The 18664-nt window shown below is 37.9% G+C and overlaps 1 protein-coding gene across 1 annotated transcript; it reads right to left on the bottom strand.

Moving 5' to 3' along the window:
- Positions 1–784: 784 nt before the first annotated feature.
- On the bottom strand, positions 785–18471 carry LOC108884539 (integrin alpha-L-like). Its single transcript, XM_018678477.2, is given in 34 exon segments — positions 785–1966; positions 2102–2212; positions 2308–2382; positions 2466–2579; positions 2672–2797; positions 2896–2934; positions 3059–3166; positions 4145–4229; positions 4407–4459; positions 4461–4488; positions 4613–4692; positions 4882–4980; positions 6504–6645; positions 6730–6800; positions 7282–7311; positions 7313–7399; positions 8545–8711; positions 8806–8963; positions 9638–9768; positions 10175–10372; positions 10488–10634; positions 11264–11406; positions 11785–11902; positions 13709–13782; positions 13872–14007; positions 14209–14359; positions 14540–14682; positions 14787–14917; positions 15000–15096; positions 15098–15115; positions 15238–15320; positions 15462–15556; positions 15880–15997; positions 18319–18471. Coding segments are annotated over 34 exon segments (3618 nt in total). The 5' UTR covers positions 18362–18471; the 3' UTR covers positions 785–1747.
- Positions 18472–18664: the final 193 nt, after the last annotated feature.

The raw sequence follows: 18664 nt of genomic DNA, 5'->3' as shown, positions 1-18664 counted from the left end.
AGGTTTCTAATTCTGACTGAGCCAGCCAGGCTGAGAGCGGTAGCTATGCTGCTAATGCTACCACTAGCAGCCAGAGACAAACAAATGAGTTATTGTTCATTTAATAATTAAAAGAAATAACACGTATCCTGGTGTGTCTAAAATGAGCAGTGGAGACTTGCACATTCTTCCTTGCAACAGTGACAGCAACATTAATACCACTTAGAAGCTCTAGGAGAGAGTTGTCTGTTCCTACTTAACATGAACTTTGAGTTTACATCAGGGATTCAAAATAGCCAAAAAAATCTCTTAACAAAAGCAGAAACATCATGAAAGTACAAATTGTTATGATAGCATGAATAGCACCATCCAAATCCAAAATGTGCACAATTGTAGGGCCAAAGCTATTTGCCAGTTAAAATAAGATACATTTTTAAAATTTGTTTCTTGCTAGTACATCAGTCAGCTTGGGTATCTTTATAGTCTAAAACTGGGACAAAATAAATCAACACAAACATACAATGATATATGACAAACATAAAAACACTTAAAATACCTGTTATTCTATATTTTGTCAATGTTATCTTTGAATTTATAAATATCTAAAATGATCTAAACTAAAATGATTGAACTGCTTGCCCAATAAATACCTGTACTAAAGATCAGAACTAGCTCAAGGCTGTCTAGTAATAATGTTACAGTATATTACAATGTAAATAATACATCAGTAGCAAAGCCAGGGATGCTAAAAGAGTAGGGGATGCTAGTGAAGTGACAGGTGTTAACCCTCCTAAAAGTTGAGTCTCTGCAGTGTTTGGGGAGGCTTTTGCCCTCGGATGAACTTTTTTCATCAACATCAAGGCTCAGACAACAAACACCACTATAATATGATTTGTTCAGTTGTCATCAATATGTGTGACATGATTACAGGTTGTTACATACACTGTGCAAGTTCTCTTTTCTGGGGGAGAGCTTTTCTTTAGTACCACCAGTTATTACGTGACAAAAATTTCCATACTCTACATGACAAAGAAAGTTAAGCCTGTGAACTGGAATGTAAAGTAACTGGCAGCTGGTAGTTAAGTGTGAATGGTGTGCTTGGTTTCATGTCTTTCTGTTTGTGTGGTCTGTTGCCTTTCCAGGTCTTCAAGGTAGAGAGGAGGTTGTGTGGTTTAGATCTTATCTTTTTGGGCACACCTGGAAGTTGCATGTGTCCTCCCAGGTCATATTCTTTATATATGTTTACAGTCTATAATGTTGTCATCCTGATTATTCATACTGTAAATGCACTATATTGCTCTATTCTGTATGCACGACATCTATTGCATGTCGGTCCAGGTGGAGGGATCCCTCCTCTGTTGCTCTTATCAAGGTTTCCTCCATTTTTATGCTTTTAAGGACTTATCCACTTTGAGGGTCTAGGGGCAGAGGGTGTCACATGCTGTACAGATTGTACAGCCCCTTGAGGCAAATGTGTAACTTGTGGTATTGCGCTATATAAATAAAATTTGACTTGACAGACCTTTGGACAGAGCCAGGCTAGCACTTCCCCTTGTTTCAAATCTTTATGCTAAGCTAACTCTCTCCTATCTCCAGCTTCATATTCAGCAGACAGATATGAAAATAGTAACAGTCTTCTTCTCTGCTAATTCCCAGCAAGGAGGCAAATAAGCATATTTCCAAAATGACTGTTCCTTACTAGCAATGACCCTTTGTGCATGCTGCATGCTATATCACTATGTCAACCCACTTTGATTGTGGCATATGTTTACTCCAGTCCCTCCTTTGTATCAGCCAATAGGGTGCTGTTACCTGCCTCGCCATCATCAAGAAGCATTTTATCCTCTGACAGTTGGTCAGATTTGTCTTCAGTCTCTGGTTGGTTGATTAGCCCATTGGTAGGAGCAGGGGTTGACTCAGAATAAACCTGAAGAGCGTTTTCCTCCTCTTCTTCTGTATAAAACCTTTTCCTCTTGAAGCAACCCATCTTGTGACACAAGAAAAATCATTAGACAAAAGCTAAAACACATCATTTAATTTTTTTTTTTTTTTTAATTCATTTAATTTTATTTTAAATGGGGGGATTGTAGTGAAACTCTTGAGTCTGGAAATCAGCTCTTACCTTACACATGATGATTGTGATTATCAACAGAAGCAGAAGTCCCAGTCCAGTTCCAGTTAAAATGATCAGATTTTGATTTGGCAGAATTATTAACTCAACCCGAACTTCAGACTGTTGGCAGAACAAATACACATTTTCAAAGTGTGACCTATGCCTAATAAGTGTAGATCTAAAATTCTGGCTGGTCATGTGAAGACTCAACACACCTCTTTCATCGTCAGATCGTTGTCTTTTGGCAAGCCAGTTTCATGAGACTTCTCTTTTGTAGACCCATATTTATTCTGTGGTTAATGAATGTGATAAATTAGGTATACTGAAAAGCATTTAAAGCAGTGTATTTGAAATGACAGTAGTGTGGACATACCTCTTGTTTATGAGAATCCAGCACATATCGTTGTGTGTTATAGCCAACATTTATAGAGCTTTTAAATTTAACCTCCATGCTGTCTCCAGTATATTTTTTCAGAAAGTCAATATTCTGCAAAGTAAGTACATGTCAGTGAATTCTATATTTACCACTTTCAGTTGTATGTGTGGTGTGTGTTCTGTCTGTGTGTTGTTGCTACATACCTTTGCACGCTCTTTGAGATCCCTAAATTGTACGTGTGCTGACAATTTAACCTCAACGTCTGATTCTTTCTCCAGGATGAAAGTGTCACACCTTACAGTCTTGCAGTATTTTTCTGGTGAGCAGTCCTGAAACACAGGTAAAAATAAATAAAAAATTGAGAAAAAAAAAATCTTTTATGACATCTTCAGTTTGAGAAGTTTGATACTAAATATGTTTTACTTACTGCGGATGCGTTGTCAGAAATGTTGCATTGAGTTTTGCTCTTAAAAGAGAAAAAGTGATTGGTAGGTGTTAAGATTTTGTATTTTTATATACAGTAATAGTATAAGTGAATTGGTAAGCATTGTCTATATACAGTAACAGTGCTCTGGCAGTCAACAAATTACCTGCTGGACAGACACATTATAGTTCATAATTTCAAAGTTATTTTCCAGTTTAGTTGGGAAGCTCAGGAACACATCGACAGGAAAAGGCCTCAAACCTGGATTAGCGATCTGTGAATGGTGAGAGACAGTTGGTCCATTTTAAGAAAATAGTTTAACATTTTGGAAATATGCTTCATTTTCCTGGAGCCTGTCAAATGAGGAGATTGATGCCACTCACTGGTCTGTGAGGAAACAGCTACCCTGGCTCTCTCTAGAGACAACAAAATCAATCTAGTCTCACTAATTGGGACATAATGTCTTATTTCTTTGGCTCATACAAACCCCTTAAAAAATGCAAAGTGTTAAAGCAATGTGTTGTAATATTTGCAGAGCAACAGCAGCCTCTGCAGCCACAACTAGAAATTACTGATGTTGGCCTCTGAGCAGTTATGCAGTTTTTGAGTACAGAAATCAAAGCCTATCAATCGCTTGACTGGAGCTCCGACTGCATAGTCCCACTAAACTGAGACACAACTGTACGGTGTATAGTCCTCATGACTTCTCAACCCAAAGTGTCCTCGCTGTGAAAAACATGCCAAACTGCATTTAGCATTACTCTTGAACTTGCTGGGCCCAATTGTGACAGTTTAAGCTGCTGACTATCACTCAGTTATACAATTCTTGTGGTCATACCAGACTGTGCCCGCTTACCATAGTTACATAGTGTAAGAACAGGCATTGGGGACATGGAGTAGGAAGGGCAGAGGCACCATTCTCCCTACCATCTAAATGATTTTAAAGCTGCTATTTTAAGAAAAAATTGTTGCATAATGTTGCTTTAAGCAGACAGCCAAAGTTAGCAACTAACTAGTGAACATAGTTTAGCCTTTTGCAACTAAAGACCTGGGAGTTGGTGAAGACCAAAACACAGCAAAAGAAGACAGGGGCTAAAATTTGTCAGGTTGACAGAAATATGACTCTAAACATCTGCTGGTTGTATAAATAAGCAACATTTTGCTAACATATTGACCATAACAACTTTATAAGATAATTATGGATGTATGTCATTCTGATGGTTGCTTGTTGCATAATAGTTTACTGCCTCACCTTGTATATAGTCTCAATTCTTTTAGGAACATCTTCATCAGCATCTTCTACTGTGAAGTTCAGATAGGTGGTGCTACTGTCCTCCCTGAAAAGAAGACAGGAAGATCACAGTATGCAGTTAGCTGTGGAACTGTATATAACTACTGCCTGGATAATGTAAAATCAATAAATGAATTTATTTGATTCATCAAAAAATAAAAAATACAGGGAGCATATAAGAACCACAACACAAAATGCTAATTATGTGAATAGTGATACTTACACTGTTATTGCCATTTTAATTTCAAGTTGTACCGGGATGCTTTTGGTCAGGGAAATTGGTCCTGTTGGTGTTTGCATTATCACTGAGGATGCAAAAAGCATTTCTTGTGAATACGGAGCATGCAATGATGATAAATATTAATTTAATTATACAAAGAAAATGTTTGGCTTGATTCTGTGTGTTGGATTGCATGAGAAGGTCTCTACCTGTGTCCGATAATGGTCATTGAGATTGTGTCATTCCACTCATATTTATTTATGATGAAGAAAGAAGTTAGAAATGTTGCCTTCATATTAAAAAAACAAAACAAAAAAGAGAGAGATTAGATTTGATTCAGAGAGAAGGAGAAAATGTCAACATGAAAGAAGCTTCCACGGTTGCAAATATCAAAAGTCCAGGCAGTTGGTCACAGTTCAGCATATATGACATTTCACTTCTCTCTGCTGGAAGAGTGTCAGGGTGCAGTATGACTCACAGCAGATCTGCTCCGATACACAGGACGGCTGACACCACATACAGTTTTGTCAAGTACTCCTTGTAGACCATTACAGCTGTGGAGTATTGGTCTTGTCGCCTGTTTAAAAAAAGAAGAAGTTTAGATTCAATGCTGTGCCGTTTGCCTGACCTTGGTTGTGCTTTAGTATACTGTAAGTGAGTTTAAGCTTAAACTTTCAGGCAAGTTTAAAGAATGTGAGTGAGAGAGTGAGTTCAAACAGCTTTAGTTCTCAGTTTGATTCTGTGATTCAAACATTCCCTTCTGACTACACACACATCCTGTGTAAGTTTCAAATCCTCCCCAAAAAATTTCTGTTCTGTTTCTGTTCTGTGCTAGTGGAACAGACATGTGAAAGAAAGCTTTGCAGCAGTTATGCACTTAACAGTAATTTAATAAATGCCAGGGTTTTTCTGACAGATATTGTAAGTTATTTTAGTTAAGTTAGAACTTCTAATACACTGAGAGCCAAGTCCAATATAAAAAGACTGAATGATCATCTAAATTCAAGTATGATTCTGATGCTAGGTAACTGGGCAAAATACAGATCAGTCCATCCTGTGTAGCTTAAGTTACAGGGGTTATGTTTGCCTTCACCTCCAGTCAACATGTTATATTAGTAGCACACCAAAACACTTGCAATTGTCATGGGTGGAGAAAGAAAAACTACCAGACACAAACATCCAAAAACTATGACAAACTTGGTGGGTATGTCAGTGTAGTCTACATTCTGTCTTTATAATGAACAACTTAGTATTTACACTCAGTGGCCACTTTATTAGATACACCTTTCTAGAACATGACAAGACTCCTGTGCAGGTGCTGCACATTTGTTGGCTGCACGTTAATGCTGCAAATATCTTGTTCCACTTCAAGGTCCTCTACTGGATGGAGATCAGGTGGGTGGTTTGGCTCAGTTAGAATAATGTGTGATAATACGATATTCTCAGTGTCATTATACCACCAGCAGCAATCTAATCAGTTGGCACAAGGCAGGATGGATTCATATTGTTTACACTGGCATTCTGACTGTACCATCTGCATGTCACAGCAGATATCAAGATTTGACCAGGTAACATTTTTCTAGTCTTCTTCTGTACAGTCTGTAGAATGTGCAAAGAGGATCAGTGGCTTCTGAGATACTCAATCCACCCTGTCTGGGCCCAGTGAGGATTTTACCACCAATCACCTAGGTCACTTTTTCTCCCCCATGCTGATACTGAACTGAACAACTGGACCTCTTGACAACGTCTGCATGCATTAAGTTGCTGCCACATGATTGGCTGATTATTAACATTAAAAGAGAAGTCCACCTTTGCAACATTGCTTTCCTATAATGTTTTCAGACTCATAACAGTTGGTCAGGGACTCTGGTGTATTATAGTAGGGGCTAATGTAGCCTGGAGCCTCAAGCAGAGATGAGGAGCAGGCTACAGAGGTCTTTTAAGCTAACTTGTTGTGTACAGAGACCTGTAAACAGACTTGGATATGCAAAATCATGGAGTGTCACTTTTACAAGCAGGTTTACAGTTGTATATGTTAAAGTGGCCACTAAGTGTAGATAAAATGTTAGTGATGATACAAAATTGTAATGTTCAAGTCACCTCTTTGAGAATCATCCTAGAGAGGGAGAGGCCTGGAGGGTGGTGCATTATAAGGCTGGTGTTGTACGAGTCGTCACCATGATTGGACAGTTTTATAGACACGTTGAAGTAGTTATCTTCTGCTACCAATAATGTTGGGGTGCTACAAGAGACAGAGAACTTCTTACGTTGGATCATATGATGTTAATATTACAGTTGCTGTGCTGTGTTTGTCTGATATACGTACAGGAAGCTGAAATCCACCTCAAGTTCAGCAATACAGGTATCATTTTTTGCACATTGCTTTTCGAAGGGAACCTGTAAAAAAGGAAATGCGTGTTTAAAATACAGAGCAACCCTGAAAAACAAAAGTATAAACAACATGCAGTTGTTTTGGAACACACACAGACAAACAAGACTGACCTAACAAGCTGGTAACTATCTAATCACAATCACTATGCCATTTTTTAGCCATGCTAGTGGCATGGCTCTGATGGCAACCTTCACTGGTCAGTTACAGGTATGCCTAACTAAAAAATCTGCTGGATGTATTGCCCTTAAATTTTTGTATTTAAGGAAATAACCTTTGACTATCCATCCTGTGCCACTAGCAGGTTGATGTCTTTAGTTCAGAGTGTCATGTCTCAACAAATATTGGATGGCACTGACTGTCACTTTGTCCCTAGATAAATGTAAATAACTTAGATGATAACTCAATGACTTGGATGATCTCCTGATTTTGCATCTACCAGAATTCATGCAGCTGTCTGCAACCTTCTGCAGGAGTCACCATACATACCTCAACAACAGCCTGTCTTTCGCTGTCCACAGTTCAGGATGGCATTTTTGTTCTCACTTTCCACTTGGGAAAAGTTTAATTTGATGATGATGGGTGACAATGTGTCTGTCACACATTTCTATAACAAAAAAAGAAGAGTCATCTGCATATTGTTAAAGACAAAATAGAGACTTTGGTTTCAACAATAAATGAATAACTGTTTTAGCATTATAGTTCGTGTTACTGTTATTTTTTTGGTGAAACAGCTGAATTGAGGTCAGGATTCTACTAATACAAGCTAATTTTTGATAATGTGACAGAAATGGTGTTACTACATTTGCAGGTGGAGTGGCAAAGGTTTGAGCTTTTCAAAAAAGGAGTCACACAATATATAAAGCATGTAGCAGATATTTGTACCTTATGAAAAGCTCTATCTTTGCTATTTTCTTTAACCACAGAGCACAGTGCAGATCACCAAGTGTGCCCTGTCCAGTGTCATACTCCTTTTTTTTTTAGTTTTGATTTTTTAAATTATGTTAGATTTGACTGTTTTACATACAAAAATAATTGATGACACACTAGGAATTGATAAGTTAGGAATAGATGCCCAAATAATCCTCATATTGCCACATAAATGTGATCCTTAATGATCCAAAGATAACCCTGAGGGAGTGTGCTGACTTGTTGATCTGCTCTGAACAGGAAAGTGGCAGGCTCATTCATTCTTGCCACCAAATATTGCATCATGCTGCTCCACCAACATGAATTACCAAGATACCAATCTGGTGCAGTGGAGGAGCTAACCTCAGGGTGCAAGGAAAGTACAAGCTCACTTGACACTGCATTCCATGCAACACAAATATAGAGTCCTTTATGGAAATCATTATCAATTTTTCATTTTTGATCACAAATTAAACTTGAAAACTGAGAGGAGTCCAAGTCAAATCAAATTTACCATGACTTGCATGAGTGATGATGTAGCATAAAGAGCCCCTGAGATACATACTCAAAGCAGATATTTTGGTCTATAGCTAATAAATCAATAATCACTTTATTTAAAAAAGTTAATAATTAAAAAGTTAATAAATTATAGTTTACTTTTTTTTTTCTTTTAACTTTCTTGGATTTAAAATGTGTTGTGTAGGGTAATGGAAGAAATCTAGAAAATAATAAACTGAGGTATACAGACATGGATGATATTTATAGGTATACAGATAGGGTGGCATCTGCTCATATACACATAATTAAAGAGTAGAGTGGGAGTGTGAATATTAATCTCCATACTGGCATGTGGATGGAGTAGTTGAAACAGGTGTTTTTCTCCCTCAGCTCATGGGTATTAGTATGATTCCTGGCTTTCGTGTCAGTCCCAAAGAAACCTCGATAATGTGTTTGTCTCACTGGATCCACATTGAGCGTGTATGAGATGTTCAGTCCTGAGTTCATTGCCCCTGCAGAGACATACAACAGGATTAAAATAACACATCGATAGGGTGTGCAGTATTAGCAGCTGTTAATGAATCACATTAGTGGTCTGGTTCTTACCTGCTTTGCTCTTTGTTGTCTCTGCCATTTCAAAGCAGACTTTTAAGGTAACCATAGGTAAAGTTTCATCTGTCTGGCTTGGACAGTAGATTTTCTCAGTGCTGATCTCCTCAGGTTGAAAAGAAAGATGTGCCATGACATTAAAGACAGGCCTGGACCTGAAAGACATTCATCAAAAATGAAAAAAAGAAGGATTATTAGATTAGATTTGTCATGCATGAAGGCAGGGTAAACATGACATCAGTCTACTTTGTTTGAGCAGAAGCCACTTTAATAGGTTGTATAGCAGATACCTCTCTTCTTAAGTCAGACATCAATACCAGTCCCTCTTACACCTGGTGAGCTTGATGGGATGTTGCTGGTGTTTTTCTTTGGTTTTCGAACTATAGAAACTATGGCAGCTGTACTTGAAATATAAAATTTCACATAACCTATATTTTGAAATTAGTTTGTGAAAATTTTCTGGCAAAAATGTGTTGTGTCTGTGTTTATTATAGAATGTGTTACTCTGGTTTCTTTTATCTTTAATATTTATGTTCATATCCCTGTGATAAACTGGTGACCTGTCCAGGGTGTACCTCACCTCTCACCAAATGTCAGCTGGGATTGGTTCCAGCCTCCTCCTTCACTCTCAAAGGATACGATAATGTATAGAAAATGGATGGATAGATGGATGGATTTATGTTCATGAGGGTCTGGAGCTTCAAAAGGCATCAACATGTACCATAAACAATACCTGATGAGCTGATTGGTCTGGTTGTATGTAGTCTTATAGTACTTGGTAGGTTCTCAGAAAACTTAAGCATATACATGATGCACACAGTATCCATACCTTAAGACAACAGCCGTGCCCTGTGATCCAATCACAATATCTGGGAGTCCGTCCTTTCCAAGGTCAATTTTCCCATCAATGGCCTGTCCAAAGAATCTCAGCCCAGATTGTATTTCCTGTCCCATGATTCTCTGGAATATAAAAATAAACAAATGAAACAGTGCATGATTTGCACACATGCTTTAAGGTACTCATTAGAGATGTAGTGGACTTTTTACCTTTATTCAAAAGCCAGTTTTAGTCTGATGTGTTTGCAAATGAATATGTATCTGTCTAACCCTTGTCATATTGACACACTATTAACATTTTTCATTATTTTTTGGAGAATTTTATGTTTATTATTATAGAGGGACAGTAGTAGTAGTAGAGAGAGAATAACAAAGGATCCAGCCTGAGGATGTTGTGGTACATAATCAGCACCTGTTGTCTAATCCACTGCTATTGATTGTGGATTTTTTTTTTTTTCTTCACCTGTCGGCAGCATAGTTACCCTTTCAACAACAACAAAAAATATATGTCAGGTGTTGTCTCCCTCACCTGGCTGAAAGTGCTGCGTATCCCTTGGTGTTTGTCACCGAGGTAGATGTACACAGCTCCCCTGTTATCATCCTCCATGGGGGCTCCAACAGCAATGTCTCGGAGTCCATCTCCGTTCAGATCTGCGAGGCTGGCTATGGTGGTGCCAAATCTACCCATGGATGGCACTGTCACACTCAATTCATTTTTCAGTTGCATCTATGGGAATTCAGAACAAGAGGTAATTAATTAAGAAAATCAATGTATTCATTTTCTCTCAGTAACCTCAGTAAGTAGCATCACACTGAATCTGAGGCTTTATCACAGCCCCCACCTCATCAGTCATTGTGTAGACGTAGATCTGGCCTTCTCTCTTCTCCTGAGGCTGGTAAAACAGTGGCGCTCCCACCAGCAGGAAGTCAGTGTTACTATCGGAGTTGATATCTACTGAGCACAGCTCTGCACCAAAGTAGGAACCGATCTGAAAACGGGAGGACAAATGAGTGAACACTCCCTAGACCATTTCTGAAAAACCTACATGTATTCAGTGAAGTTAGGATAATTGTTGTGCTTTGAACAACTCTGTCATTTTCTCACAGGTTTATTCAAGCAAAACTAGGTACCAGTGCAAGGAAGTTGTCTGGTTTCCTCTCTGCAACCACTGAAATACTGTGCCTTTGCACATTTTCATAAACGTGCAACACACAGCATTTTGCATCTCTAAATGCAAAATAAATGCAGCAGATTTGACCAAAGAAATTAGCTGAATTACCTCAAGGCATAAGTACAATCAGGCCACAGCTGCCAGGTCTGAGAAGCAGGTTAACTGAACTTTCCAAGGAAGTTTGCAAAGTAAACCCTGAAGTCTCTTTACAGCAGATGTAAGCTTGATGAGTTCTAGCAATGTTCCCTCAAAGGTAACAGTAACCCTGCATCTAGTACAGGCTCCTATTCTTCAAGTACCAACTACTTTTGTGATAAAAGTTCTGAAATGATTGACACTGGCCCTAATGGTAGCATGAACAATGAAGACTTCAGTTAACTTGCAATGTCAGATCAAGAAGTATGATTAATCATACTTTAAAAAACTTTCTCAAAACAGTTACCAACCTGGTGTCCATTTAGTTTTTGGGCTACAGTCCAGGATTTGTCCTGCTGTTTGAAAAGTACGACCTGTCCTGTGTGGTTAAATCTTGGTGCGCCCGTGAAGTAAAGAGGAGCCTCTTTCATCTCTCCAACAGAAACAGAGTATCCTGCAACAGTGACAGTCACATATGACAAAATCTGCTCAGTGTTCACTCTAGGTCTGCCCCCTAAAAGTAGATGATTTCATGCATTTGTTGAAAAGACCCCAATTTGACTCACAAAATGTTTGTTAATGACTCATTAAACTTTTTTTTTTAGCTGCCTCACTGTTCACACAGTGTGTCAGGCTGTGAGCTTTACAACCAGATTTCATCATGACAGTACTTGTTCACTTGTCTTTGCTATATTTGCAATACAAAGCTATTTTTACTCATCATTTAATCTGGAAAAGGTAGAAGTCATTTACATATGCATATCTGAAGCCAAATAAAAAAAATTCTCTCAACAATGGAGCAGGTAATCTGTAAAGAGATAAATGACTTTACCCATGTAGGAGTCCTCCAGCATTTTAGGATCTACAATTTGTGTTTCATTTTGTTCTTGGAGTTCTTGGAGAGAGCCCCGCCAGCTGTTTGAACCCACTGAACCCAGGATCAAGTTCTCCTGTTAAGCGAAAGTAGTCTTCAGTAATCAACAGAAAACATAACTTTCAAACTTAACTTTATCCATGATCTTTAGGTCCAGATCAGGTTTTGTATACAAAACAAATATGATGCCTTTAAGAGAAGGATCTCTGTGAAATCAATCATCAGGAAGGTGTTTTTCAAGGGGAGAAATTTCCTGTTCTACAACTTTTTTTAAAGTTCCCTTCATATGTCAAACATAGGTAATAGTTCCTCGAATCATGCAGAAACAGATGATGCAGAAAGATTTTTGACCAAATACTTTTTATATACCCGAAACAGAGAGAATTATCATCAAGGAAGGGAGGAAACTGATAATTTATCATTTTTGGAGTTCTGGGGTGTAGGGGTGTAGACCAATTATCAAAGCTTGACTTAGTTAGTTTGGAGGATTCAGAGTGGTAGTTCATACTGAAGAGACAATTTATGTACATGGTCTAAAGTACATGGAGCAAGTGCATTTAGGGCATGTAGAAATCCACTTTTGTCAAGTTAACTGTGGAAAAAAAAAGGTTGCAGTGGCAGGTGCATGGTTCAAAAGGGAGGGTTGCAGTTGCTGTAGTCTCTTAATTAATCATGGGTATGTTGCAATGACCCAGAGTGTCACTTCCCATTTCTTTTAAAAGTCACAGGTGTTTGCATTTTGGCAGATTGCTATTATAATGGCAGCTTTGCCAGGTAGTAAGAAAGAAGGCTTCTCTGTAGAGGAAAGGGATTTGCTTGTGTGCAAAGTGGAAGCATGCAGTCAGAGCATCTACAGTAACGACAGGATTCTACCTCCCTGAACGGAAGCAGGCAAGTTTGTGTGCTGCTCTCTGCCCTTGTAAATGTAACAAGCAGTGTATATGCATTGTGACTCCTGCTATGTAGGAGCATATTACACATACCCTTAAAATAACAGTAATATACTGCACTATTGACCTTTTGTTGGTCAATCATACAATTGATTTTCATTGCCTCATGAGAACCAACAATGCACCTGACCTCAACCATGTCTGTGAGCACTGAGATAGGTGCAAAGGCATTTACTAGTTACATTGGATTGGAAAATGACAACCATGTCAGTCTAAAACTTATGGAGCCCTTCTAGTGACACGGACACGAGTTAATAACGCGTTGGAATGAGATTCTATTCAATAGCCACGATTTTCTTAATGCTTGGGAAAGAGATCTTATTTCATAGACATACCACATGGGAACAAGACCTCATTCCACGGTCATGACTTTCCCAACGTGTAGGAGCAAGATCCTATTCGATGGCCACAACATAACGCGTCAAGTCAAATTTGTCCATGTTTGCAAGCAACTAATAATACCCCTGCCAGTAAGTCAGCAAACAAGTGACTATCAACAATTTTATGCATTAAGAAAGTTGAGGCCATGGAGTAGGATCTCGTTCCCATCCAACGTTACATCGTTGCATCATTCCAGGTGTAAGGTAGGGCCCAAGAATTTTATAAGATCATTTTACCCATGCCAGGGTAAGGTTTGTAAGGTGCAGTCTATATTAAGGAGGGCAATGGGGCAGAATGAACTACTTAAAGAAAAATTAATTTAAAATGACCTAATACTCATAAATACAGCAAAATGTGTGCAGTTCAGTCTTACTAGAACCAGGTCAGACTTGTTCATATATGTGATGGGACATGAGTAAAACAGTTTTTTGTTGCTTCTATTTATCTGCACCTGTATGTATCAATAGCTCGAATGCACTGTGATGATTTACTGTAGTTACAATTTAAAGATGTAGATCTTCAATGTGCCCAGATTTTGTCTTTTTCCTTACCCTGTGGAAGACAGCACTGAATCCACTCTGAGCCATTTCACTAGTCATGTCTCCTGCCCGAATCCCAGTGGAGCCTAAAAAGAGGAGACGAGACTAGTTCATGTTTTTTCATGATTTTTGTAACATTATGGTACAAAGAGTGGAAAAAACAAGTGAACATCACCTTCCATTGTAAAGATCCTGTTTTGAAAGTTTTCCAGTATTCCTTTGAGTCCATAATAGTCCTCGATTTGGAAGGCATATTTATCTGTCGGTTCTGAGGCAATGGCCGTAAATTTATCCAGCTTGGCAGCTTTGACCTGAAACCAGAATGCTGTTTAACATTATTAAGTACCTCCAGGTCTGGTGTCAGGAAGACAAACAACACAGTTTTGCACAATATAACACATATAATACACAATAACTGGAATCGACTAAAGTTGCACAAGGCAGAGTTTGGCCAAATTTTATCTATTGGACAAATAAGACAGAATAATGAGACATATCACAGTACAGCTTACCCCAATGACAAAGCGAATGATTTTTTTATCATTATATCTTTTAATAATCCCATTTCTGTCCGTATCACTGGGATCTCCATCTGTGATCAGTACCAGGACTTTGGTTGCATCAGGAGAGGCGCCTGCATCTGGCTTTTCCAAAATATGCTCCCTGAAACAAATGTAAAAGTCACATTTGTAATGCTCAGAATAAACAAAACTCCATTTTATCACTTCAACCAATCTGACTGTGGCACTGGGCAGTTCTTGTTATTGATAGTTTTCCTCTCAGCAACAGTTATTTTCAAGTTAAAGACTTTGAGAACTTCATGTGTAATGTAACTGAACTTACAATGTAAAACTGAGGGCTTTATGTGTGTTGGTGAGACTCTTCATGTGGGGTTCTTTCCTAAGTTTTTCAAGAGCAAGACCATGTTGATAGTCATTGAAGTCAAAAACCTTATTGTAATTTGAGGAGAACTGAACTGCTGCAAACTGGAAAAAACAGACAACATAATACAGTATTTATATCCAGTTCTGAATATATAATTCAACAAATAAATGTTCTGAAAGGTTTCATGTTGCAGTAGTGCAGTGACCTTGATTGATGTGTTCTGAAGGGTTTTCATTATGTCCACTATGAAATCTTTATTTTTCGTGAACTCGTCTTCAGTCATACTCGCTGATCCATCAAAAAGAAAGACAAGGTCCACTGTCTTTCTTGTGCATTCTGAAAAAAATGTACACAGAATAAAATGAGTTAAGAAGAACAATGTGAGAGCTGGAGAAAGTAACACTTAAACGTCTTTTACCTTCGAAAGCAGGTTTAAAAGAGGAGATTTCCCTGAGTTCATCTGTCATCGTGTAGCACACACTGTTTAGATAGGAGTTCTCATTACATTCATGTGCCTACACTTGGACTGCAAACCTAAATCAGAACATAAGAGGAGAAAGAAATTTGATTTGTTTAGCTCAGAACTTTGAGGAAATGTCACAGAGAAACTGTATTTTTGATTTGATCTAATTTATTGAGCTTTGTGATAATCTTACAGTGAACTGGGATCCTCTGTAGTCTGCAGCTATTGACAGGCCAAGGTGCTTGACAGGTATTGTTTTGTTTGCCACTGTAACATCTGCAACAGTAACATTTGATCAGTACCATAAAAACATGAAATGTTTCTATTTTCTATTTCATATTTATGTATTCCTGCAAACTATACTTTTCTGTTTTAATGATGTACTTACATGTTTACTTCAAAAATATACTTATATACCTTTATAACTGACACAGTTGTTTTTGTCTTGGTTTTTGCCAGGTTTGCATATTCCCCCAGATCCATTTAGCTGCAGAGGTGCAGTGACGATTATTCTGTGGATGAGGTCAACAATCACAACTGTAATCTCAGCCATTTAAGTAAGCAGTACAGTTTTAACTAAAAGAAAGTGCTCCCTCTGTCTTATGCAGGGTGTTAAGAGATCTTTTAGTGATGACACAGGAAGATTAGTCACAGGATGCTGTATCATTCAAAGTGATAAACCACAATGTCTTACCACTCCTCAGAGGAGCTTCTGGTAAGGTAAACTAGAATTATCTTTCATCTGCTTCTTCTTCTGCTACACTATGAGTAATAAGGATTATTGCAATAACAGCCATAATAAATGAACTGAACCATGTTGCAAGTGCAAACTTACCCTTTGTTTGTGCCAGATATGAACTGAAGCACTTTGTATCCAAAGAAATCATTTTGTTCACCAGTGTAGACATCAGGTTCTGTCACATCAATGTTGAAAGCCAAAGAAACATGAATGGCTGCAATTTGAAAAAAAAGAAAAGAAAAAAGACATGTTTAGACATGTTTAAGTCTGACGATATGGTGAGTCATATTACTAAAACAGACACTCCAGTGGGTCTGATGGGTGGGTGTGTTTGATGCAGAGACTTGGTTTTATATGCAGTCTGTGGTTGTGAGCCCCCAGTTAAATACCCCATACTGATGCCAGGCATCTCAGGCAGACAGGAACTACCACGATGGCATATCATGTTAAGGATATACAGACAAGAAAATGTTGAGATTCTATTCACCAGCACAATCAAAAGAACTGTGTGCAACTTTCTGTGTTGCCATTTTGTTTAGATATTATGGTTTACAGCACTGTTTTAAAGAATATGATATCTTCATGATAATTAAGAATGTATTAATTTACTCTATGTTAATGCAAATCTCACATTTCAGATTTAAATGGTAAATGGACTGTACTTATATAGCGCTTTTCTAGTCTTTTCGACCACTCAAAGCGCTTCACACTACAGGTCACATTCACCCCATTCACACACACATTCATACAGCACTTGTTCTATATATATAAGTGCTTTCTAACACATACACACACATACACACACATTCACACACCGATGACACATTACATCATGTACAAAAAAATTCAAATACAATTCAAATAAAGAAAAAGTAGCTAGCCTGTAAAAGAATACATCAAGTACATCTGTGACAAATGTTTGTGTTGTTATCACATGCATACTTATAAACCCTGCCTGACTCAGCACATCACAACTCAACACTCAACAAGGTTTCACATACTATCCTAGTCAACACCAGAAAAGAGAACTTCTGATTTTACTTTGCTCAAACATTACTAAACACTGTAACACGCATCATTCCACTCATAGTGGTGCTCTCCTATAACACTGCCAGGCTAACTATTTTTTTGTTTCTGGTGCCTGACATTTCCCACAATGCAGCTTCACCACTGACAGTTCAACAAACACACGAGCTGCTAGCCTCAGGCAGAGACAAGGTAACAAATAAATGCAAATGTCAAAAGCAAGTTCATGAGGTGCTTCAAAAAACACTATCCATCTTCACTAGTTTGACAACACATATGTTACTTATAAAAAAGAAGCTCAACATAAATTAAATTAGGAAACCCATTAACCAATTTGACCAAGATATTCACTATTTAGAACAAAATGCTCTACAAACACAGAAACAGTAGCAAAAACAGAAACAGCTCATAACTGAGTGGCATTACAACAGACACTTTCAATAATTCTTTGTATTCTTTTAATATGAACAGTGGATCAAATGGTCATTTATAATGTCAAAAGTGTCGTCATAATGACAAACCCAAGGAGAATGATCACGGATCCTGCAGTTCCCCTAACTTCAGAACATTTTAGTCTCTGTCAGCTTCTTGGTTAGGTTTAAACAGCTCACTACTCTACTGTTCCAGTTGACTCTTACAGGCCCCATCAGTTGCAGAAGTAGCAGACAGCTGTTCCCAGCAAAAAAGCTCTGAGAACCCCCTGTACGCCATTGTGCCCTGCCCTGCACCAAATGAAAAAGTTAGCTACTAGGTGGTATATTTGCCATAGTGGATCATTTAGCAGCTGCAGAGCCAGATATTTTCTCAGTATTTGTTAGTGGAGACAAAAAAGAGCCATATGGAGTGTGAACATTGGACTTAGACCGACCAGATGGCTAGACATTTATGCTAATGTTGTTCCATATCTGCTGATGTGTAAACTGTCAACACATTCACCATTACAGCTTTTTACAGTGATTTATCTCAGTGTAGCATTTACAGCCTGCTGTGCTGTCGCCAAGGAATAAAAAAAAAAACATGTTGATAGGGTTTATCAAAAAAGTGTGTTTGTGTAAAAATGTGTTTCTTTAAAAAAAAAAAAAAGAATGTTCTGGTTACTCTGGATAGTCCACAGACTTTTCACTCTCTGTTGGAGCCATTTCCTCTTTAAAGAGAAGTCTCACTGGTGACATTTGGAATCGATATCTTAACATGATGCATGAAAGATTCAAATTGTGCCTAGCATGGGTTTGTGGTTAAACACTCGTCTTGGCTCACAATTATAGATTTCCTGAGCATCTGCACTTGGTATAATTTCTTTACATTTAAGAAAAAGAATATAATAATTAAAATATGATCCAATTTGTTAAAAAAGCAAACATTAAAGTAAAAAAGTCACTTCATAAGGTTTTATAACCACAAAAAAAATTTAAAATTAGATTTTTTTTTTTTTTTTAGGATCTCAAGACTCTAAATAACTCTAACACCCCTATCTTTCTTTTTGTGAAGTAGTAAAATTTTAGATCTTACCAACAGCCACCGCGTAGATGAGCAGAAAAATGCGACGCTGCATCTTTCACCTCACCCTCCTCAAGACACTGCTGAGAAATGGTGCTGGTTTGAGGACAAATGCCTGTGCAATACTTCCTGTGTGCTTTTTAAATGAAGGCGTTTCCGTTAACAGGTGGTTGAGACACTTCTGCTCTCACAGTAGTGCTTTCTCTTCCTTAATGCTTCCTCTTTTCTTTGGTAATTCCTATATCCTTTATTTTTCACTTCACACAAAAATACTTGTAAGGCAAAAAAGTCATTTCAGAATTTTTAAGGTCTGGACTATTTGTTGGAGAGGACAAAACATTGTGAGGATGTTACTTGA

The sequence above is a fragment of the Lates calcarifer genome, linkage group LG5, assembly GCF_001640805.2.
Source record: "Lates calcarifer isolate ASB-BC8 linkage group LG5, TLL_Latcal_v3, whole genome shotgun sequence".
Lineage (NCBI taxonomy): Eukaryota > Metazoa > Chordata > Actinopteri > Centropomidae > Lates > Lates calcarifer.
Note: the sequence above shows the minus strand (reverse complement) of the source record. Positions and strands in the feature narration are given on the sequence as shown.